This window comes from Ambystoma mexicanum, chromosome 9 (genome assembly GCF_040938575.1).
Source record: "Ambystoma mexicanum isolate Mex_15411 chromosome 9, UKY_AmexF1_1, whole genome shotgun sequence".
Taxonomy (NCBI): domain Eukaryota; kingdom Metazoa; phylum Chordata; class Amphibia; order Caudata; family Ambystomatidae; genus Ambystoma; species Ambystoma mexicanum.
In genome coordinates, this window is record NC_090931.1 from 1,551,630,287 (window position 1) to 1,551,654,369 (window position 24,083).

Consider the following 24,083-nt stretch of genomic DNA (forward strand, 5'->3'; position numbering starts at 1 on the left):
AAGTGACTTGTCTCTGTCTTACCTTCATCGCTGCTGACCCGGACCTCTTCTTCAATTCGCCTTGGATGTGTGATCACTGCTGATGGAGCTCGGAATATTCTTCCTTCCGCGGACTCACGTACAGCCGTTCTATCCGGCGCCTGGAACTAGAGACGCTTCGTGTTGCTTCTTAGGTGTCATCGGGCCGGCGGTTGGTAGGTGGATCCCGGAACTCTTTTCATCAATGGGATTCCTTTGCAGGCTGACGGTTCTTGTGGCGTCCATCCATCTTTTGGTTAATAGATCTGTCAGGGGGTATTTCTTGACTCCTCTGACAGGTATAATGCCAGAAAGAACTTGTCTACTACACAACGGGTTCAACTGCCAAGACAGAGCTTCACATTTTGGCAAAGAATATTGAGCTCTGTGCTAACATATACAATTTACCATCTGAAACATATACATGAAGTAAGTTCTAAATACTCCCTTATATTCCAAACAAATGTTTGACAAATCAATGCGATCACTGAGAGAAAAGCTGGATCCTTGTGAATCTGCAAATAAATAGCAGAAAAAGACCAATGAACTCATGACAACCGAACGTGACATCAGGAGCACTAGAGTGCTCACAACGTTATTCCTGTTCAATAGGGGTAGCAGCCATCTTGAAAAGGTACAAGAAGGTGTACATGTAAATAATTCATTGCATATAAGCCAGGCTCTCCACAACACTTTATGAAAATAGAATAGAGAACATTCCAGTTCATTCGTATTTGGGGTTAAGGAATCAACATTTTAATCCAGAAACAAAAATGTTTCAGATTACTCCTTCTAAACAAACCCGTCATTTTGATTTGTGAGATTTTATGACGATTTTCTAAAGTGTACCCAGTTATTTAATATTCTTTTTGTGCATATTTCATTTGTGTTCATTTGTGCTTCTTCTCGTTATGAAGTTTCTGATGACTGCGCAGAGCTGAAGAGTGCCTGAAGCTTTTTGTTACACTCTGTACACTGGTATGGTTCTTCTCCAGTGTGGGATCTCTGATGTACCCTCAAATTTGAGACCATACTAAAGTGACTACCACATTCTGTGCACCCATAGGGCTTCTCCCTGGTATGGACCCTTTGATGCTTCTTCAGAGTGGAGATGTCACTGAAGCTTTTTTTGCACTCTGTGCATTCATAGGGCTTCGCTCCAGTATGGATTCTCTGATCACCACGCAGAGCTGAGTGCTTGAAGCTTTTCGTACATTCTGTGCATTGATAGGGTGCCTCCTCTGTATGAATATTCTGATGGCTTCTCAGGCCTGAGGAACGACTGAAAACTTTCTTGCACACTGTGCATTCATAGGGCTTCACCCCAGTATGGATCCTCTGATGGCTGTGCAGGCTGAAGGCGTGGCTGAATTTTCTAGTGCACTCTGTGCATTCGTAAAGCTTCCCCCAGTATGGGTCTTCTGATGGATGCTCAGATGTGACTTCACAGTGAAGCGCTTCTCACACTCTGTGCACTGGTACAAGCCGTCTCCAGTGTGGGACCTCTGGTGCTGCCTCAGAAGGGACACTGAATTAAAGTGATTATCACATTCAGTGCACGTGTAGGGCTTTTTGCCAGTATGGCGCTTGTGATGCTGGGTCAGATGTGACCTCCAAGTGAAGCTCATATCACACTCAGTACACTTGAATGGCCTCTCACCTGTGTGAATCCTTTGATGGATGTAAAGATGAGACTTTAGAGTGAAACATTACCACACTCGGTACACTTGTATGGTCGCTCCCTCGAATGGAACTTACGATGATACAACAGTGTTGAGGTATGCGCAAAGCTTTTGTCACACTCCGTACAATGGTACAGACGCTCCCCAGTATGGATTCTCTGATGGCTGTTCAGATGTGCCTTCAGAGTGAAGCTTATCTCGCACTCCGTACACTGGTGAAATCTCTTGCCATTATGGATCGTCTGATGCTGGCACAGTGATGAGCTCTGAGTGAAGCTTTTCTCACATTGCACACATTGGTAAAGTCGCTCCCCACTATGGATCTTCATGTGGCTGTAAAGATTTGACTTCAGTGTGAAACTTTTATCACACGCTGTACATTGGTATGGTCGTTCCCCAGTATGGATTCTCAGGTGGCTGTTTAGATTTGACTTCACAGTGAAGCTTTTCTCAAATTCCGTACACTGGTAAAGTCGCTCCTCACTATGGCTCTTCTGATGGTGGTACAGTGATGAGCTCCGAGAGAAGCTTTTGTAACACTCCATACACTGATATGGTCTCTCCCGAGTATGGGTCTTCTGATGCTGGGACAGTGATGATCTATGAGTGAAGGTTTTCTCACACGCTTTACACTGGTACGATCGCTCCCCAGTATGGATCTTCTGATGCTGCTATAAACGTGACCTCCAAGTCAAGTATTTGTCACACTCAGTACATGTATAGGGTCTCTCAACTGTGTGGGATCTCTTGTGCATGATGAGATCGGGCCTGTTATTGAAGATCTCCCTACAGGTGCTGCAGGCAAATGCTTTCTCCTTCTTGTGAATTCTCATATGTGCCTGTTAGGCAGAATCCTGTGCAGTTCCCTCAGTTAGTGAGTCCCCACAGTCTAGCCCTTCTGACCGCATCCCCAACATGGAGCACACCCTCAGCTTTTCAGAGGAACAAATAAATGACATTATCCATGGCCCCACCTTATTCAACATGGAGGGGGCCCAAGCTCACCTAGATTCCACAGCCACAGGCGAAGACCTTCTTAATCTAAAATAGAAATGCTTCAGGACAGAGGTCCATGGCCACTTCCTCCGGGAGTATTTGAGAGTTAATATGGTGCCAGTAGGACTATTAATTAGAAACAAACCGGCATTATTCCTGGAGGACAAACTATACATGACAGACTTCAGCAAAATCGCTACCAAGTTGTCACGCCCCGATGTATTTTGAACACACCTCACAAAACACACTCTCCCCTGAAGACTTGCCAGCAAGGATTGGGACAAGGTCAACGACGCAGAGTTTTGCCATCTCAACACTGGTTTCCATTCAATCGATGGCAGTTGCCATGGAGACGCGCTACGAGCATTCTACAGCGTCTCCGTTGCCGGCAACTAAAAGCTCCTCCTCAACGTGCTCGATCACGTGACGGTTGACGGAGTCATGTGATCACCAGTCAGCGTTTAAAAGGGACGCGCTGACTACTTTCGACGCTTCACAGCTGATCCTGTTGGGCGTACTACGGATTTCGAACTAGTTGTGCTACTGGACCTCGGATTGAACTTTGGACTTCGATTTGGCTTTTTCCCTCTCGGTATAGTTGTTTTGGAACTTTGCCTCTACTGGATTTGACCATTGTTCTGTCCCTGGATTGCTATCGGATTATCCCTTGTCATGAACTATGTTCTTGGACCACTCTGATTGATCTACATTCCTGTCTTCCACGTCAGGTGGTGATTTAATCCATCCCGTCATCCTTGCTGGCTGCTTCTGACACATTTCCTTTATTAAGTCCTGACCAACTTCACAGGGTAAGCCTTGTTCCAGAATTATTATAGTCACCTGCAAACTTGGGGTTCTTTGTTTTGACCTAATCACGTGTTTTCCTTACAGCGGTCATCAGGGGCACCTTCCGGCATCTACAGGCATTCCTTGTTGCGACTGACGAAGATCACCACCTGTGGCCTCAAAGATCGCTTGGTGCAGTAACTTTCCTATCTGCCCGAGTGGTACTTGGGGACAGAGGTTCCATCGGCTACACGACCAGCAAGTCTTGACAGACTGTGAAGCCTATTTATTTTTTTTTGGTCGTTCAGACGATGGAACTTACTGCCGGGGACCCTGTGGCTGCTTTAATGCAAGCTGTTGCATCCCTTAGAACCGAAGTAGCGGCTGCTACTACCGCGATACATCATCGTTTAGACAATATCCAAAGTACCCGCAACCCTCTACCGGCAGATGCTGAATTCGGGGATTTGGCAACACCCCCACCAGTTCCCACTATACCTGCTACCCCACCTACTCCTGTGGTGTTACCTACACAGTTTCCATTGGCACCTCCAGAGAAATTTCAGGGTGATCCTAGAAAATATCGCACTTTCATTAATCAGTGCAAACTTCATTTTCTTTGCCGACCACTAGTGTTCCATGATTCCACTACAAAGGCAGCCTTTTTGTTATCCCATTTGACCGGGGTTGCAGCTACCTGGGCTAATCCTTTTCTTGAGAATAACCATCCAGCCCTTTATGATTTTGATCTTTTGGTAAGCGAATTGGCCAAAGTTTTTGACACCAGGTACAAAGCCCAGTCTCGGGATCTGGAGCTCTTGGAATTATCTCAGGGCAGACAAACCTTAATAGAATACATCACACGCTTTAATCAATTATCAGCTGAGACTTCATGGCCCGAAAATAAGAAAGCTGTAGTATTTTACAAAGGTTTGTGTAACACTATGAAGGACGCCCTTTCTGTAATACCTTCCCTTCCTGATGCTTATCCTGAACTAGTAGATTTAGTTCTTCAAGTAGACGCTCGAAAGACTGAACGTCGGGCGGAATCTGGCTTCTCAGGCAAATCCTTACCTTCTCCACCGGATAGTACAAGTGAACCCATGCAAATAGGTGGTCTACGAAGTCCCATCACTCAGACCGAAAGGGAGCGTCGGAGAACCGACAATGCATGCTTCTACTGTGGACTCAGTGGTCATTTTGTCAAAGAATGCCCAAGACGCCCAAAAAACAAATCCTCGGGTTTTCAGAAAGCTCGTCCTTGAATATGGGGGTCAAGACGAGCTTGATTCATAACCCCAGAGTTCCTACTTTTGGCCCAATAAGACCAGTGGTTGTTCAGGCAGTTCTTCAGCCTGATAGGGACTGTTCACACACAGTACATATAGTAATTGATTCAGGGGCCACTGGTTGTTTTATTGATATACCTTTGGCCAAAACATTGAACCTTCCTTTAATAACCAAGGCACATCCCGAACCAGTTCAAACAGTGGACGGTTCCTCTCTCGCTTCTGGTCCAATTAAACAACAAACTGCCCAGATGGACGTAGTAATTCAGGGAAACCATAAAGAACAATTGTCTTTTGATTTGATATCCACACCACAGTTTGGAATAATCCTAGGTCTTCCCTGGTTGAAAAAACATAATCCCCTCATAGACTGGGGTACAGGACAAGTTTCGTTTGAATCGGATATTTGCCAACATTTTTGTCTATCGGAAGGTGAAGCAAACAATCCTGCAAGAGCACTTGGGGCCCTACATTTAGCTCCTGATGAGGAGAACGGTACATTTGAAACAGCTCATACAGTGGGCGCCACATTGTCAGGGGTACCCCCAGAATATCATGACTTTCATTCAGTATTTGATAAAACATCAGCGGAGATACTGCCTCCTCACAGACCGTATGATTGTTCTATTGAACTAATCGATGGGGCATCGCTCCCCAAGGGACGCATATATTCATTATCACCATCTGAAGAAACGTCCCTTAAAGAATATATACATCATGCACTACAGTTAGGACATATCAGGCCTTCCTCATCACCCGTTGCCAGTCCCATTTTCTTTGTTCCTAAAAAAGAAGGCGATCTCCGTCCCTGTATAGACTATAGACGCCTGAATGCAATCACCATTAAGAATCGTTATCCTATTCCACTCATCTCTACCTTGTTGGACAAATTAACCAAGGCCTCCATCTATACCAAGTTGGACCTCAGGGGAGCATATAATTTGGTTCGTATGCGACCAGGAGATGAGTGGAAGACTGCATTCTGTTCTCGCCAAGGACTATATGAATACTTGGTGATGCCTTTTGGCCTTTGTAATGCCCCAGCCATTTTCCAACGACTGGTAAATGATATATTCAGTGATATTCTGGATGTTTATGTCGTAGCGTATTTGGACGACATATTGATATTCTCTCAAACATTAGCTGAACATGTCATTCATGTTAGAGAAGTACTCACAAGACTTAAGAGGAATTCCCTTTACGCTAAACCCGAGAAATGTCTGTTTCATACAGCCGAAGTCGAGTTTCTGGGTTTTCATATTTCACCGGGGGGATTAACAATGAATCAATCCAAAGTTCGAGCCATCACAAATTGGCCAGTACCTGTTAATCTGAAACAACTGCAATCTTTCCTAGGGTTCGCAAACTTTTATCGAAGATTCATTGCGAATTTTTCCTCCATGGTCGCACCATTAACTGCACTGACCAGTCCGTCAGTACCGTTTCTCTGGACTGATGCACATCAAACAGCTTTTGACTCCCTTAAAACCTCGTTCACCACGGCCCCAGTTCTGCAGCACCCAGACCCAGAGCTTCCGTATATAGTAGAAGCAGATGCTTCTTCCTTTGGTTTAGGGGCCGTTCTATCCCAGCCTTGTCCTACTACCGGAGCATTACACCCGGTGGCCTATCATTCCAGGAAGTTCACACCTACTGAGATTCATTATACGGTCACTGAAAAGGAACTATTGGCCATTAGAGACGCATTGTTGGTATGGAGACACCATCTTTTGGGCGCAAGACATCAGACTGTCGTTTACACAGACCATAAAAATTTACAAGATCTAGCATCCCTGAAATGCGTCAATAGTAGGCAAGTTCGTTGGCACCTCTTTTTTTCTGCATACGATTTCATCGTCAAACACAGACCTGGTTTGTCTCATGGTAAAGCTGATGCCTTGTCCCGTTCACCTGGGGGAATACCTCTCCCTTCATATCCTGATACTCTGCTAGGGAAAGGCCATATTGTTTGTACCTGTACTCCATCTCCTCCTATGTTAAAGGTCATACGCCAATGGGTTAGACAACATCCTCAAGTATTGGATGATTGGGATACCGTTATGCAGGATGGATTGCCTTTCGTTCAAGGAAAATTGTTTCTCCCTACCAGTGACTCTCGTAACCAAGCCTTAGAATGGTCACATAATGCTCCAATCAATGGTCATCCAGGTCAGCGACGTACTCTAGACTTGTTGAAACGCTGGTGTTGGTGGCCATCGATGCGACGAGATGTGGAGACATACGTCAACACCTGTTCTATATGTGGACAATGCAAGACCCGGAAAGGTCGTCCATTAGGGTTGTTACATCCTTTGCCCATACCCCCGAAACCATGGCATACTGTATCCATGGACCTAATAACCGATCTACCGCGAGTACGAGGCTATGACACAATTTGGGTGGTTGTTGATTCATATACTAAAATGGCCCGTTTCCTACCATGTAAAGGCATTCCTACTGCTCCCTCATTAGCCCGTATGTTTTTTGAATCAGTTTTTTGTCTGTTCGGGTTACCGAATGTCATTGTATCAGACAGGGGATCCCAATTCACCTCACGCTTCTGGTTGGCCCTTACCAAACTGCTAGGTATAGATGCTCGTTTTTCATCGGCATATCATCCCGAAAGCGATGGGCAAACTGAGAGAGTTAACCAGGTCCTGGAGCAGTTTTTGAGGTGTCTAACTTTGCAATTCCAGAACACCTGGTTAGACTCTCTTCACTTTGCAGAATTTGCCTACAACAACGCCCTGCATTCGGCCACTGGTTTTTCTCCGTTTTTTTCACTCTATGGCCAACATCCTCGTACTTTGCCCTTTCCTGACTTGAATCCTGTCAATGTCCCTGTATCAAGTATCAGTACCCCTGCGGCAAATGATTGTGTCAGAGATATCGCATCCGTTCATGCACAAACCCTTGTCCATCTCCAAGAGGCCCAGGCGTCTATGAGTGCTGCCGCTAACAAAAAAAGAAAAGAGGCCCCGTCATATAAACCAGGCGAACGGGTTTGGTTGTCTACACGGCATCTCCACATACCGGGGTGTCGTAAACTGCTGCCCCGTTTCGTCGGCCCGTATAAAGTTTCTAAAGTTCTGAACCCGGTGGTCTATAGACTAGCCGTCCCCACTTCTTGGAAGTTACACCCCGTTTTTCACACTTCTCTCCTTAAACCTTGTACTGTTGATACACGCATTTCTTCTGCCCCTGGCCCTGTTACTGTGGTTTCTAGGGAGGATTATGAAGTGAGCTCTATTCTGGGATCCCGGATAGTCAGGGGAAAGTTACAGTATTTGGTAGACTGGTTGGGTTACGGTCCTGAGGAGAGGTCCTGGGTCCCGTCCTCTGATGTCCATGCCCCGTTATTGGTGTCTAGGTTCCATCGGGAAAACCCTTCCAGCCCACGGGGTCGTGGGCCTTTGAGGGGGGGCTCTGTCACGCCCCGATGTATTTTGAACACACCTCACAAAACACACTCTCCCCTGAAGACTTGCCAGCAAGGATTGGGACAAGGTCAACGACGCAGAGTTTTGCCATCTCAACACTGGTTTCCATTCAATCGATGGCAGTTGCCATGGAGACGCGCTACGAGCATTCTACAGCGTCTCCGTTGCCGGCAACTAAAAGCTCCTCCTCAACGTGCTCGATCACGTGACGGTTGACGGAGTCATGTGATCACCAGTCAGCGTTTAAAAGGGACGCGCTGACTACTTTCGACGCTTCACAGCTGATCCTGTTGGGCGTACTACGGATTTCGAACTAGTTGTGCTACTGGACCTCGGATTGAACTTTGGACTTCGATTTGGCTTTTTCCCTCTCGGTATAGTTGTTTTGGAACTTTGCCTCTACTGGATTTGACCATTGTTCTGTCCCTGGATTGCTATCGGATTATCCCTTGTCATGAACTATGTTCTTGGACCACTCTGATTGATCTACGTTCCTGTCTTCCACGTCAGGTGGTGATTTAATCCATCCCGTCATCCTTGCTGGCTGCTTCTGACACATTTCCTTTATTAAGTCCTGACCAACTTCACAGGGTAAGCCTTGTTCCAGAATTATTATAGTCACCTGCAAACTTGGGGTTCTTTGTTTTGACCTAATCACGTGTTTTCCTTACAGCGGTCATCAGGGGCACCTTCCGGCATCTACAGGCATTCCTTGTTGCGACTGACGAAGATCACCACCTGTGGCCTCAAAGATCGCTCGGTGCAGTAACTTTCCTATCTGCCCGAGTGGTACTTGGGGACAGAGGTTCCATCGGCTACACGACCAGCAAGTCTTGACACAAGTGCAGCAGAGATCTCATGGCATTGACAATCACCACAGCCAAAAGAATTCACACACAAATTCTCATAGACCTTAAAACAGAAGAAACTAAATTCATTTTGGATGACACCATATCGAATGCCAGAGAAAAACTGAAAGAAATTGAGAAAACATTCAACACCTTTATGGCTTCCACCTTAGAGAAAAAACACAAAAAACTAGCTAAAGACATAAAAAACTTCAAACTGGAAGCAGTATATCCATATCTTGCTGACGATTACAAGGACAAAAAAGAAAAGGAAAGAACAGCAAGACAAGGAGGCCTCAATAGGAGTCGAGGAAAGGGAGTTTCATTTTCAGGAGCTTCCAGCTCTGACTCATCATCAGATGATCAATCCCAGTCTAGAGAAAGGAACCCACACATGGGCCAATTCCAACAACCACCGCAAATGTTGCCTTTTTTAGGGCAAGGGGGCCCCAGAGGAGGCTACCGGGGACCCCCACCACCACAAATGCAAATGCCATTCTTCAGCTACCCTCAGTGGAACCGCCCCAGCAGGGGCAGGAGAGGCAACAGGAGACGTTGAATACCATTCCGATCTTTAATCTGTCAGGCTGCCCCCTCACACAAGATGAAACTGCATTACTAGCCAAAGGCTTATCATTTGTACCTACAAACAACACGGATTGGTTTAAAATTGACGGGGAATTTCAAAACTTCTTCCGTTCCATTCGGAGAAAGATTTACTTCATGGACCAAGACGTCACCCAGACCACAGAAGACACTGGTCTCAGACTTAAATCCAACTTTAATCCCAGAGACAACCAATTACCCTCCTCAATTCTTACCTTTGAAAAGTGCATCACATCAGAAATCAAGAAACTCCAAAAAACACAACACAAGAGAAAAAACCTCACTAAGGGAGAACGCCAAGCCCTTAAAGCACTTGCCAATAATGATAATTTGATTATAAAAGCGGCAGATAAAGGGGGCGGCATAGTGATTCAGAACATGGAGCAATAGCAATATGACAACATAGTGAAGGCACTTCTAGATGATGAAAACAATTACAAAAAACTGCAAAAAGACCCGACCAGCATCATCAAAGTCAAGATACAAGAAATAACCAAATTCGCATTGGAAAGAGAGTGGATCTCGGAGAAAGAAGAGGCCTTCCTCAACACGACAGAGGGAAGAACCCCTGCTTTTTATGCGCTACCGAAGATTCATAAAAACAGCACTACGCCACCAGGGAGACCTATAGTGTCCGGCTGCGGCTCCATTTTGAAGCCCATCTGTCAATTTATAGACTACTTTCTTAAACCACTCTGCCAACAAACAGCCTCCTACCTTAAATATACCATGATGACCATTACAGTCTTTGAAAAACAACCTTTCCATAACATCAGGAACCAACTAGTCACGATGGACATCAAAAGTCTTTATACAGGCATTCTGCAAAACCAAGCAATTGAATGCATTAGGCGTCACCTAACTCTACATATGACACAAAGGAGAGTGCCCATAAACTTCATTGTAGAACTGTTAGAACTAGCACTCACAAACAATTTCTTCAGTTTGAACGAGTCATTCTACCTATAAGTCTGCGGCACCGCCATGGGCGCGGCGTTTGCCCCCAGTATGGCAATAATATACATGGCCGAGTATGAACAAAGCTTCATCCTCAATGACAACAACCCATTTAAGGCAAACATTTTTTCATGGCGTAGATATATAGATGATATCATCTTTATCTAGGAAGGAGAGAACAGCGAACTACAGAACTTCTTCACATGGATTAACGGAAGATCAGAAGACATACAATTCACCATGGAACATAACAACATGAGTATTCATTTCTTGGATCTTAAAATCAGTGCTGACAACAACCAGCTGAAATGTTCTATTTTCAAAAAAGAAACAGACAGAAATACTATCCTCCATTACAATAGCCACCATCCCAAAAACCTACGCAATAATCTGCCCTACGGACAATTCCTCAGAATACGTAGGAACTTTACCAGCACAGAAGAATTTAAGTTTCACGCTAATCTTCTTCAACAGAAACTGGTTACAAGGGGCTACCCGAAAGAAATTGCTCAAAAACACCATGAAGAGGGCCCGCTACACTCCCCGAGAAATGCTGGTAACTCCCAAAACGCATGACCCAGGGACAGAGAATATACTGGCCTGCATCTCGACGTTTGGAGCCAACACCTCGCAATTCAGACACATGATCAAAAAGTACTGGCCCATTGTTCAACTCAGTCTACCCGATGAACCGTTGCCCAGGATGGCCCTGAAAAGGAACAAGAACCTCAAAGATCTATTGACTCACGCCAGGTCCCGACGTAAGCCCACAAGATCCACACTATGGAATATGCGGGAAATCAGAGGGCACCATCCATGTGGTACGTGTCAGGCATGCAACCAGACGAAAAAAATGAAATCCTTTCAAATAGGAGACAAAGAATGGGAGCTCCGCCAATTCACCAATTGTAAAACTACCAACGTGATCTACCTTATTGAATGTACCTGCAAACTCAGATATGTAGGTCAAACATCCAGACCGGTACATAAAAGAATTAGTGAGCACAAATCGAGGATCAGGTGTAAAATAAACACTGCACCCTTGGTATCTCACTTCATGGAACTACAACATCCCCATGACTCATTCAAATGGTGGGTGATTGACCAAGTCAAAGGTACCACCAATATTGCTAATTCGCTGAATTACAAGGAATCCTGGTGGATTTTTAAACTTGACACCTTGACCTCTGGTCTTAAAGAGGCAGCCCCCATGGACTACCAAACCACCACCTGAGGACACCTAGCCGCGCCTCTCTGTCCTTCTATGCTTACCTTGATGCAGCAACTTGTCCACTGCCAGCCGAGGCAGACCACACACATCACCATTCAGCAGGACCTGACCCTCCGTGTCATTTCCCCAGCACACAGTGTGTGTGCCATCTGCCGAAGTCCCATTTAGCAGGCCCCCATAAACAATAGTGGTCATAGGTCTCTCTGCCACCACATTCTCCTCATCCTTGGGCCACAGGCCTTTCTATGTGTCCAATTACAGCCCGGAGCGTACGCGCCGCTGGCTTCCTAAGCCCCTCGGTTGCCACGGATGCCATCCCCCGGCGACCGCATACGCAGGCGCGAGGGAGCAACACCCACTCGCGAAGCTCTGCGCATGCACGAAGCACAATACGCTGATAGCGCACGCATGCGCACATATAGATGCCTCTACAGCAAAATTCCAGTACCTCACAGACTTTTGCCTGATACACAGCGCACGGCGATCTCGGACGAGCCGGCAACAAGCCTTTCCCCACTCAGGTGAGGATTTCTAGGCCCCCACGTAGGGCTGGTAGCTTGACTCTGTTACCATTATTTCCTGCATTTCTTTGATGCCAATTTTTGCTACCCCAGTACCCTGACTGTTGCCCCCCATTTTGCTATACCCTTTTACCACAGGGACTGGCATTCTGATTGAAACAAGGCACCCAGACACTCGAGTGGATGCCAGAGAAAAAATTTTGCACTGACTACATCTACAGAACTCACCCTGAACACTGCACCCCTACCAACCTCTGGAAGCACAGGAGTTCCCACACAGCTTCCGGGGACAGGTCAGTTGCTAGACTGCTAGGGCCCCCAGCCCCTCGCTATTTATTTTTATCAGCACTTCTCTAGTGCCATTTTAAACCTTCCCCCCAAACACTGTGACCCTTACAGAAACACTTGGTACCCTACTCCAAGTGGATCTCTCTTTTTCTCCTTTCCCCTCAGGGAGACCTGCACATATAAGGCCCCAGAAGAAGATTGAGAATCACTATCAATCGAAACGTCAGTGTTCCCCGTGGCACTTTGCATTAAGACCACAGCCAAGGAACACATTGAACTTTCTTTATTTCTTAAACAGACGTCGGACCAGTCTCTCTCGGTCTTGGACCAGCCCTGGCTGGCCATTATTATTTGAACCACTTAAACACAGAAGTGAAAATCATTTATCTATATTACTATATGCAAAGAATCCGATTTCAAATACAATATTCTACAGTATTGTAACCAAGAGTATGTGTTTGATATGAAGTAATATTGTACACACCTCTTACCCATTCTTTATAAACATAAGGAGTTTCTGCACATTATATTTGCAGTTATGTGAAAAGTTGAATCTGAAAAATGTTAACCTCTTCTTTTGTTTATACAACACAGTTCCAGACCAGTTTTTGACTGAATCATGTATTGTTAAAATCTTGGTGTTTTACTATGCTTTCCATGCTTTCCTCTTCACCTAAACATTTGATTCTAATTGAATGCTTGTTTTTACAAAATCTATAAGAAAAAGCCACTTGAGAAATAAAAAAGGCTACTATAAAAACCAAACGCGTTGATGGCCAGTTACTTCACTGGCTTGAAGATATTGGAAGAGTTCTAAAGAGTTCACAATGTCTGAGTAATCACTCTGTCCAATTCCTTTGTTTTCTGTTGCAGCTTAGATCCAAAAGAAGATCGTCTTGTGGCAGCTGAAAGCGATCAGGTAAGAATCTGTGTTATCCAACACTGTCTGGTAAAAGTTGCCAAGGTTAAACTTGCTGCTTTCTCTTTTCATGCAGGTGCGGCGAAAGGGGATTTGGCGTTCTGGTGATTAATACCTCCGGCGGTAAAATCAGGTAAATATATGATGGAAAGAAATTGTCCTTGTTTGCTCCCTTGGCTCACCTTGTCGTTTTTTCCTTGTTCCCCCTTAGGTGCTGGAATGCAGTACCAAGTGATGGAGACAGCGCCGGACCGTGGTGGTGCTGCAAGGAACGGTAGGTATGGAGCGGCGCTGCTGCTGGCGAAGCGACGCGTTTAAAATGAAGTCTTTTTCTGGTTCAAAGATGAGATGAATCTGAAATCAGGTAAGAAATCCAGTAATGTTCTTGTTCTAACCTTTCTTCTTCTTTCTCCTCCTTTCTAGGCGCTCTGGTCTCGAAGCGGGCGTGGCAGGATGCTGGATGCTAACTGCAGGCACGGTGAGCGTCACGCTGCAGGATGCAGAATAACGCAAAGCATGTGCTGCTCTTCGGGTGTGGTTTAAATAGCCTGCAAAGTAGTCCCAGGTAAGTACTCCTCCACAACCACGTATTCCTCCACGACCACGCCTAAGTAACAAAATAGTTCCCTAGGTAAAATAGTCCTTTCCAAGCCTCACAAGGGCTTGGATTCCTTGCAGCATGGTCTGCATCAAGTAAGTTTAAACATATGAACCTGGCACCTATGGCGCCAGGACTGATGTTCCATATGAGGCTGGTGCCGCAGGCGCCAGGACTGTACCCAGATGGCCCCTAACAGGGGTTGCTGGGCTTGCTCCAGATGACATGATGCCTGCTTCCTGGGTTGATGGACTCGGTCTGGATGCCCGGGGGCAGGCATCATGACAGCACTCCCCCCCAAGGCCCCTCCTAGAGTCGTTCCTCCCCTTGGCCCTTGTTTGTCTGGGAAATTCCGGTGGAATCTTCTCACCAACCTAGGTGCATGAACGTGGTCACTAGGTTCCCATGACCTTTCTTGTGGTCCGTAACCTTTCCAGTCGATTAAATAAAAAAGTCTTGACTTAACCATTTTGGAGTCCAGGATACTTTTTACTTCGAATTCGGGTTCCCCGTCTATCAGGACGGGCTCAGGTGGCTTGACTAGTCTTGTCCCAGGTTGTACTGGCTTCAGAAGTGACACATGGCAGACAGGGTGAATTCGCATACTAGCAGGTAATTCCAATTTGACGGCCACTGGGTTGATAATGGCCTTAACAGGGTAAGGTCCCAAATATCTAGGGTTAAAGGTCTGCTTTCCCTTTAGAGGTATGTGTCTTGTGGCCAACCAAACTTGATCCCCAATTTGGTATTGTGGAGCATCACTTCGATGCTGATCAGCATTTTTCTTGTACTTTTCTTTTGTACTTTTCTTTTGCCTGTTTCAAATGTTCAGTTGCTTCCTTGAAGGCTTGTGTAATAGTAGCGTGCAGATGGTTCACTGCGGGCATTTCTAAGTATTGAGGCGAGTCAAGTTCTGAGGTTCGGGGATGTTGCCCGTATATGGTATAAAAGGGGCTTTGTCCAGTTCCAGAATGTACAGAGTTATTGTATGCATATTCGGCAATCCATAGAATGTCCTTCCAATTACTTTCAGTCTGGTGTAACATACAACGCAGGTATTGTTCAAGAGTCTGGTTGGTCCTCTCCGTTTGACCATCGGTCTGGGGGTGGTGACTGGTTGACAACCTCACGTCGATTTGCGCTAATGGACAACATTTCTTCCAAAAATGTGAAATGAATTGACTACCTCGGTCAGAGACCAACACGGAGGGAAATCCATGTATTCGAACGATGTTCTTGAGAAACTCCTTGGCCAGAATTGAAGCAGAAGGTAATCCTTTTAAAGGAATAAAGTGGGCCATCTTGGAAAAAAGATCCACAATAACCAGAATGGTGTTAAATCCATTACATGGAGGTAGGTCTGTAATAAAGTCTAACGATAAGGTGTGCCATGGTGTAGGTGGAATATCCAAAGGTTGTAAAAGGCCAGCTGGCTTTTTCTTCTGACTTTTGTTTTGAGCGCAAATGCCACACGACATTACAAATGCCTTTACGTCTTTTCGCTAGGTAGGCCACCAGAATTGTCTCTTAATTTTAGCTTCAGTTTTCGCGATACCTGGGTGCCCTTCCATCAGGGTGTCATGATAATTGGAGACTAGTTCTTGTAGTTCCTGGAGTGGTAGAAATAGTCGTCCTTGATAATAAGGTAGGTCATTGATGACTGAGTAGTCTGAGCCTTTCTTTACCATCTCCTGCAGGGCTGTTGGATCGAAGAGTTGTTGGATCTTTACCTGAATATCCTCTAGTGTTTGTGAAGTAGTTATGCCAAGTATTCTTTGTTCTGAAATTATAGGCACCGGTTCCGGGTTCGAATATGCTTCTCCCATTCCTATTCGGGATAAGGCATCTGCCTTGCCATTTCTACAGCCTGGTCGATAAGTGATCACAAAATCAAACTCGGCAAAGAACAATGCCCATCGAAGTTGGCGAGACGATTGTGCCTTGGCTGTCTTTAAATACTGCAAGTTCCGGTGATCAGTGATTACAGTAATGGTATGCCTGGCGCCGAGAAGATAGTGCCGCCAAGCCTTGAAGGCAGATTTGATGGCTAATAACTCCTTATCGGTAACCGTATAGTTTAACTCGGGTGCCGAGAACTTTCTGGACCAAAATGCTACTGGGTGAAGTTGACCGGTTTCAGGATCCTTCTGGGACAGAACTGCTCCCATGGCTAGACTGGATGCGTCGGTTTCAACTATATATGGAAGGTCAGGGCGAGGATGCTTTAATACCGGTGCAGACGTGAATTTAGTTTTCAGTTCTTGGAAGGCATTCTCAGCTTCTTCAGTCCACAAGAAGCGTTTGTTTTTTTGCAAAAGTGCTGTGATAGGATGTACAACGTGCGAGAAATCTGGAATTAATCTGCGGTAGAAATTAGCAAACCCGAGCATGCTTTATACTCCTTTAACTGAACTGGGTGATGGCCACTTGAGAATGGCGTCCACCTTTCGAGAGTCCATTCAAACTCCTTTTGGAGTCAAGATAAATCCAAGAAATTCAACTTCTGTAGTATGAAAAACGCATTTTTCCAATTTTGCATATAACTTGTGCTGGCGTAGTTTCTCGAGGACTGCACGAACGTGCTCCACATGGTCTGATTCTGAAGAGGAGTACACTAGGATATCGTCTATGTATACAACAACACAGACATCAATGAGTTCACGAAGGACATCATTCATAAAGTACTGGAAGGCTGCTGGTGCATTGCACAACCCGAAGGGCATCACCTGGTATTCGAAAAATCCGTACTTCGTGCGAAAAGCAGTCTTCCATTCGTCGCCTTTCTTTACACGTACCAGATGATATGCCCCTCGAAGATCTAATTTTGTGTAGATGCAAGCGTCCTTTACTTGGTCCAGTAACTCGGGGATCGGAGGCAATGGGTATCGGTTTTTAACCGTGATCTGATTTAATGCGCGGTAGTCTATGCACGCTCTAAGGTCACCATCCTTTTTTGGCACAAAGAACAAAGCTGAAGATACAGGGGACTTGGATGGACGAATGAAGCCATTGGCAAGGTATTGGTCCAAGTATTGTCGTAGGTGAAGGTTCTCGGGTTCCGTAAGGGCGTAGCTCCTACTGCATGGAGGTTGTGCACCAGGGATGAGATCAATTTGACAGTCGTATGACCGGTGAGGTGGTAAGGTGCTTGCCTGCTCCTTTTGGAAAACATCCTGGAATTCCTGATATTCTTGAGGTAACTGCATGGCTGGAGTAGTGACGGTCGCCAGGTCCTTGTTCAAGGTTTGTTTTAGATAACAGGTATGTGCACAATCCGGGAAGGTTATTCTCTTTTCTCGCCAATCGATGCAAGGATTAAGTGTTTCCAACCGAGGTATCCCCAGTATTATTTGAAACTGCAGGGCTTTGATTAAATCAAACACAATCGTCTCTCGATGCCCCTCCTGACCCAATAGTGTCATCTCAGCGGTGGAATGGGTTACCGGCCCAGAGGCAATTTCAGTTCCATCGACTGTGGTGATGACATCTGAAGTGATCTTTTTGCAGAGAGGTAGATTCATCCTAGAAGCCAATTTGTGGTCCAAATAGTTTCCTATGGCCCCGCTACCAATGTATGCCCTCGCTGCGTGCATACGTGATGGCTGCCTTGGATCCATAATGACCATTGGTATGATGAAATGCGAGGTCTGAGTATCCTTCTTCAAGCTCGGCAAGCGGACCTCTACGCTTGTCGGGCGTGGTCGTTTCCTGAGTCAGGCTCCTTGTGGCTTTTATCAGCCGCTCCTACCATTTTCTTAGGTGGTTTTACAGGGCAATCCCATAGAAAATGTCCCGAAGTTCCACAGTATAGACATAATTGCATTTGCCGCCTCTTTTCCCTTTCCTTTTGCATCAAGGGTCCTTTAACTCCACCGATTTGCATGGGTTCAGAGGCCTCTGTTCCTTTGGGGTTAGCATTGGGTTTAACCAACACCCGGTTCTCGAACTTGGCTCGATCAGCCTTTCGATTTTGATCTAACTGGACCACTAAGTCTATGTATTCAGCACAGTCTTGCGGTGGGTTCACGACTTGAGCCAAAACATCTTTAAGTTCTCCTCGAAGGCCACAATGAAATAATGTAACCCTTTTTTCCTCGGGCCATACAGTTTCCACCACCAGCCTATTAAAGGTTGCGATGTAGGTTAGCAGATCCTGGTTACCCTGTCGTAGGGACAAAAGTTCGTTATCCAGGGCCTGTCCTTGGTAGTGTCGGGCAAATAGTCTTTCCATGCTCATTTGAAAACCCTGAAAATCCCGAAGAATAGGGTCATCCTGATTGACTAATGGGATTGACCAAGTGATGGAGGCAGCGCCGGACCGTGGTGGTGCTGCGAGGAACGGTAAGTATGGAGCGGCGCTGCTGCTGTCGAAGTGACGCGTTTAAAATGAAGTCTTTTTCTGGTTCAAAGATGAGTTGAATCCGAAATCAGGTAAGAAATCCAGTAATGTTCTTGTTCTAACCTTTCTTCTTCTTTCGCCTCCTTTCTAGGCGCTCTGGACTCGAAGTGGGCGTGGCAGGATGCTGGATGCTAACTGCAGGCACGGTGAGCATCACGCTGCAGGATGCAGAATAACGCAAAGCATGTGCTGCTCTTCGGGTGTGGTTTAAATAGCCTCCAAAGTAGTCCCAGGTAAGTATTCCTCCACAACCACGTATTCCTCCACGACCACGCCCAAGTAACAAAATAGTTCCCTAGGTAAAGTAGTCCCTTCCAAGCCTCACTAGGGCTTGGATTCCTTGCAGCATGGTCTGCATCAGGTAAGTTTAAACATATGAGCCTGGCGCCTATGGCGCCAGGACTGATATCCCAGATAGCCCCTAACTGGGGTTGCTGGGCTTGCTCCAGATGACATGATGCCTGCTTCCTGGGTTGATGGACTCGGTCTGGATGCCCGGGGGCAGGCATCATGACAGTGAGGCTTTACACGACACCCCACGCAGACCATTGTAAGGGAGGCCAGGCGGACAGAGTACCTTCAAAGTGGAGAGGATCCTCCAGCGGGGGCAGTTGTTCCTGGCAGTGGGTGCAAGTCTCTGCGTCATCCAGAAGAAGAGGTGATCTCGACATGGAGCAAAGCAGAAGGTCATTGCAATGCCAGGGAAGAAACCAGCCGCGGAGTTCTCCGATTAAAAGGTGCTACCCTTTTATTTGCGGTAGTGGTAAAGCGTGGTTATCCGGTTGCCGGGGTGCTTGGCACGGGCAATTTGACCACAGGACGGTCCAGGAAGGCGAAAAAGGGGCGAACTTGTTAACCCCACCAGATTAAGGGAAGAAGACTCGCCGGGATGGAGATCTCCTCTGTCGTCGGGAAGTGGTGAGTTCGGTTCAGCAGGGCTCCACCGGTGGTGTCGTCGTAGCAGTTCGGCTCAGCTTCTCCCTCATCGGATTCTTAGGTCCTATGGCGACTTTTAAAGTTCCAGTCCCAAAGGCCCTGCTTTTATGCAGAAATCCCCCATTCACTCAGCCTAGCTGTCAGTCACACATGCTAAGTGGTGAGTGGGGCAGCTCACCACTCGGCCAATCAGAGTGTAGTGCGACTTGGGTTGCCGAGGCAACGCAGTCCAGGGTGCCTAAACCCCCTCTACCCCTCCTAAGAAACCCAGACAGAGTGGCATTACTTGGAGGGCTTCTGTGGAGAAGCCTGCCAAAATAGTGGAACAAAGGGCTCACTCTTGGTTAGAGTCACAGAAGCGAACACACACACCATTTTGGAACCGAGTTCTGGCAAAAAATACCAACCGGTAAATTCATATTAAATAAACCGGCGGTATGTTCGAGGCTATGTTAAATATTGGTAGCCTCGAACAATGGGAAAATCCCATAGGAATATATTCGCGGCCGAATATAAAAAGTAGTATCCACTGCCACCAGCCAAAACTCGATCAGGGGGGAGAGACGTGCCCCCTCGAACAACAGACCCCGGGGCAATCGAATTGCCCCTACCAGTACGTCCACAATATGATGGTTTGTACTGGTTCTGTTCACAATTTAGGACTAGTAAAGCCAATGGTGACTTTACATGCCCTGGGAGACAGTAGTCAGTCCCAGGGTATGGAGCCTATGTTTGGGGGTCACTATGACACCCCTGTGTTACTGCACTCAGGGTGCTGTGTAACACACATACCAAAGACACATGAAACCCTATGGAGTAAAAGACCCCATAGCCCATAAACACATACAAAGTCAAAGGTACCTCTCAAATCATGCCTGAGAGTGGGAGTTAAAGAGTCTCACTCTCAGCAGGAGAAAAAATAAACCCCAAAAAATCCAGCAAAGCTGCTGGGGGACTCGCTAGGTTTGGGAAATTAGCCTTTACAGAGAATTCTCTCTAACAGTGCCAAGAGTCGGGAGTGTTTGATAAAGCACTGGTCGCAGTCTGTGCACCTTCCAGGGCTGATTCGCAGGCTCTCAGTTTTGGTAATGACTCCATTTTCTGGGTAAAGAAGCAGAGGTTCTAAATATTATTTTCTTTAATCGCACAGACTCGTACTCAATAGACCTAGCTTAGAGCTGTGACTTCTTGGCCCCGTTACCCAGTAATACACTGGGGAGATCATTTTTTTCTGTCAACCAAATTACTTTTAGCAATAGAAAATACAATCTTGAAAACTGAATAGAGTTCAGGTTTATAATCGAAAATAAGTTCTAATAAAAGAAACCATTTGAGCCTTCCCATATCCACAAATTAAAAATAGACAAACCATACTTGATGGGTGAATTCTGTAACCAAGTGTAGTGTGTCCATCACCTGCTCGGCAGTGCATTGCATTGTGGGATGAACAGAGAAGATTTTAGTACGAGTCCTACTGTCACCACTTGATGCAGAGTTTATCATGGACATTTTACAAGAATAAATATTGTTAAAGAAATGCGGAGCGAGCATTGTTTGGCTGTGGACTCCCAGCTGTCTTTGTCTGCTGGCCTTCTCCATGGGTAGGCCACGTCTCAGGATTACAAGCAGATACTCAGCGGCGTGCCAGCCCCTGCGTCACGCTAAACCAGCTAAAGAAGGCATTCTCATGTAGCAATGGGGAAGACTAGTTGCACTCCTCCCCATATCAGCAAGGTTTGCATCCAACGCTTCAGCTGTAGGTAGCAGTTCTACTTCCTGTACTCTGTTATGAACCTGCGACAGGCCACGTTATCCTGTTTCCATCATTGCTAACATGGCACCACTACCGCCCACTATGAGAGGCCGCGTGATCCTGTTACCATCATTGCTAACACGGCACCACTACCGCCCACTATGAGAGGCCGCGTGATCCTGTTACCATCATTGCTAACACGGCACCACTGCCGCCCACTATGAGAGGCCGCGTGATCCTGTTACCATCATTGCTAACACGGCACCACTACCGCCCACTATGAGAGGCCGCGTGATCCTGTTACCATCATTGCTAACACGGCACCACTACCGCCCACTATGAGAGGCCGCGTGATCCTGTTACCATCATTGCTAACACGGCACCACTGCCGCCCACTATGAGAGGCCGCGTGATCCTGTTACCATCATTGCTAACACGGCACCACTACCGCCCACTATGAGAGGCCGCGTGATCCTGTTACCATCATTGCTAACACGGCACCACTACCGCCCACTATGAGAGGCCGCGTGATCCTGTTACCATCATTGCTAACACGGCACCACTGCCGCCCACTATGAGAGGCCGCGTGATCCTGTTACCTTCATTGCTAACACGGCACCACTGCCGCCCACTATGAGAGGCCGCGTGATCCTGTTACCATCATTGCTAACACGGCACCACTGCCGCCCACTATGAGAGGCCGCGTGATCCTGTTACCATCATTGCTAACACGGCACCACTGCCGCCCACTATGAGAGGCTGCGTGATCCTGTTACCATCATTGCTAACACGGCACCACTGCCGCCCACTATGAGAGGCCGCGTGATCCTGTTACCATCATTGCTAACACGGCACCACTGCCGCCCACTATGAGAGGCCGCGTGATCCTGTTACCATCATTGCTAACACGGCACCACTGCCGCCCACTATGAGAGGCTGCGTGATCCTGTTACCATCATTGCTAACACGGCACCACTACCGCCCACTATTAGAGGCCGCTTGATCCTGTTTCCATCATTGCTAACATGGCACCACTACCGCCCACTATGAGAGGCTGCGTGATCCTGTTACCATCATTGCTAACATGGTACCGCTACCACCAGCTATGAGAGGCCGCTTTATCCTGTTTCGATAATTTCTAACATGGTACCACTAACTCCCGCTATGAAAGCCTGCTTTATCCTGTTTCCATCTTTGCTAACATGGCACCACTACCACCCGCTATGAGATGCTGCTTAATCCTCTTTCCATCATTGCTAACATGGCACCGCTACCACCTGCTATGAGAGGCCACTTGATCCTGTTTCCATCATTGCTAACATGGCACCGCTAGCACCCGCTATGAGAGACTAACATAGTACCACTACCGCCTGCTATGAGAGGCCGCTTGATCCTGTTTCCATCATTGCTAACATGGTACCCCTGCCGCCCGCTATGAGAGGCCGCTTGATCCTGTTTCCATCATTGCTAACATGGTACCTGTTAGGCAGAATCCAGTGCAGTTCCCTTAGGGAGTGCTACACCAGATTAGTACTACAGGTGAGAGCAATAAATCCCCTTTGGTATCAGTCTGTACCACAAAGATTTAGTTGGTAGCTGGGGCTGAGCAGTCAGACTTATCTCAAGAGGGAGATGAGCAGTATTCAGGGTTTACACAATAGGCCTATTAGGCTATGGGACATGGAAACACTGACCAAAGCTTTGTAGTTAAAAAGTAGATATATATATTTATTTTATACACCTCTATGAAAGCACATGCATCATCACAAGTATCAAGTAAGTTAAATTAAGTCAAGGAAAAATATACACACTCCCTATATGAATTGTAGACCAAGTGAACCAGAGTGAAAACTGAGCAAAACGGCACAGTGACAACTACACACAAGGGATCCTCTAACAATTCCTCACAAGGGAGGGAAAGCACAAGTTATTCAGAGATAGGTTCTTATACACCCTAACGATACTTCCCATCAGTTGTGAACCAGTTCAGCAAGACAGTGCATCAGTGTAAGCAAGACTTAAAATGAAAACTGAGCAAAATGGCATTTCACAATGATTATGCAGTGGGAAGAAAGAGTAGTTATAAGAAAGGGGTGCACCACACAGTTCGAATGGAGAATCAATCTCGAGAAGGCAGGTCTACCAAATGTGACCAGAGTCAGTAGGCCTGTGCCAGAGTTAGTGGTACAGGGCAAGGGCCCAGGAGCACAAATGTTCTCGTCGCTGCAGTCAAATCTTTGGTTAACGATGTTGTAAAGGTGGATGCAGAAAGCGAAAGACAATGTTGAGAGAGGGGCGGCCAACCCAACAGGTAGGTAAAGGATTTAAAACACCTCTAGCACTTACGCGAAGAAAGGGTGGCCTGGCGGAACAATGTGCCTTAATATAAAGAAGTGGCTCCTGCAGTGGCGGTTCCTGGTAGTTCCTGCAGTTCGGGTGATCCAGCAGAGGAAGAGAGGCTCTCGTCGTGGAGGAAGGTTCGAGTTACTGCACTACCCAGGGATGAAACCAGCCGCGGTGCTGCCTGACGAATAAAAGGTACGCTCCTTTAAATCGCGGTCCGGGTGGACTGGTGCCTGGCTATCCGGCCTCTGAGTACTGGGTACGGGAGATTCGACCAAGGCAGGTCCGGGAATGCGATTGGCAAACTGGTTGGCCCCACCAGCTCAAGGGAAGAAGGCTCTTGCAGATGAAGATCTTCTCTCGTCGTGTGGAGAAGAGTGGTGAGACGCTGCAGCAGGGCTTCACCGGTGGTTCAATCGTTGGAGATGTCTTTGGCTTCTCTCCTCTTTGGCTTCTTATTTCAAGTGGCGACG

At 46.6% G+C, this 24,083-nt stretch overlaps 1 protein-coding gene across 1 annotated transcript in view; it reads right to left on the minus strand.

The window, feature by feature from the left end:
- Window positions 1–927: 927 nt before the first annotated feature.
- Window positions 928–24,083, minus strand: part of LOC138487584 (zinc finger protein 883-like) — a 47,969-nt gene continuing 24,813 nt past the window's right edge. Inside the window, exons 2-3 of the mRNA XM_069614055.1 lie at window positions 1,777–2,371; window positions 928–1,439 (exon numbers count right to left, since the gene is read on the minus strand). Coding sequence (XP_069470156.1) covers window positions 928–1,439; window positions 1,777–2,371 — 1,107 coding nt within the window. The remainder of the gene's footprint in view (window positions 1,440–1,776; window positions 2,372–24,083) is intronic.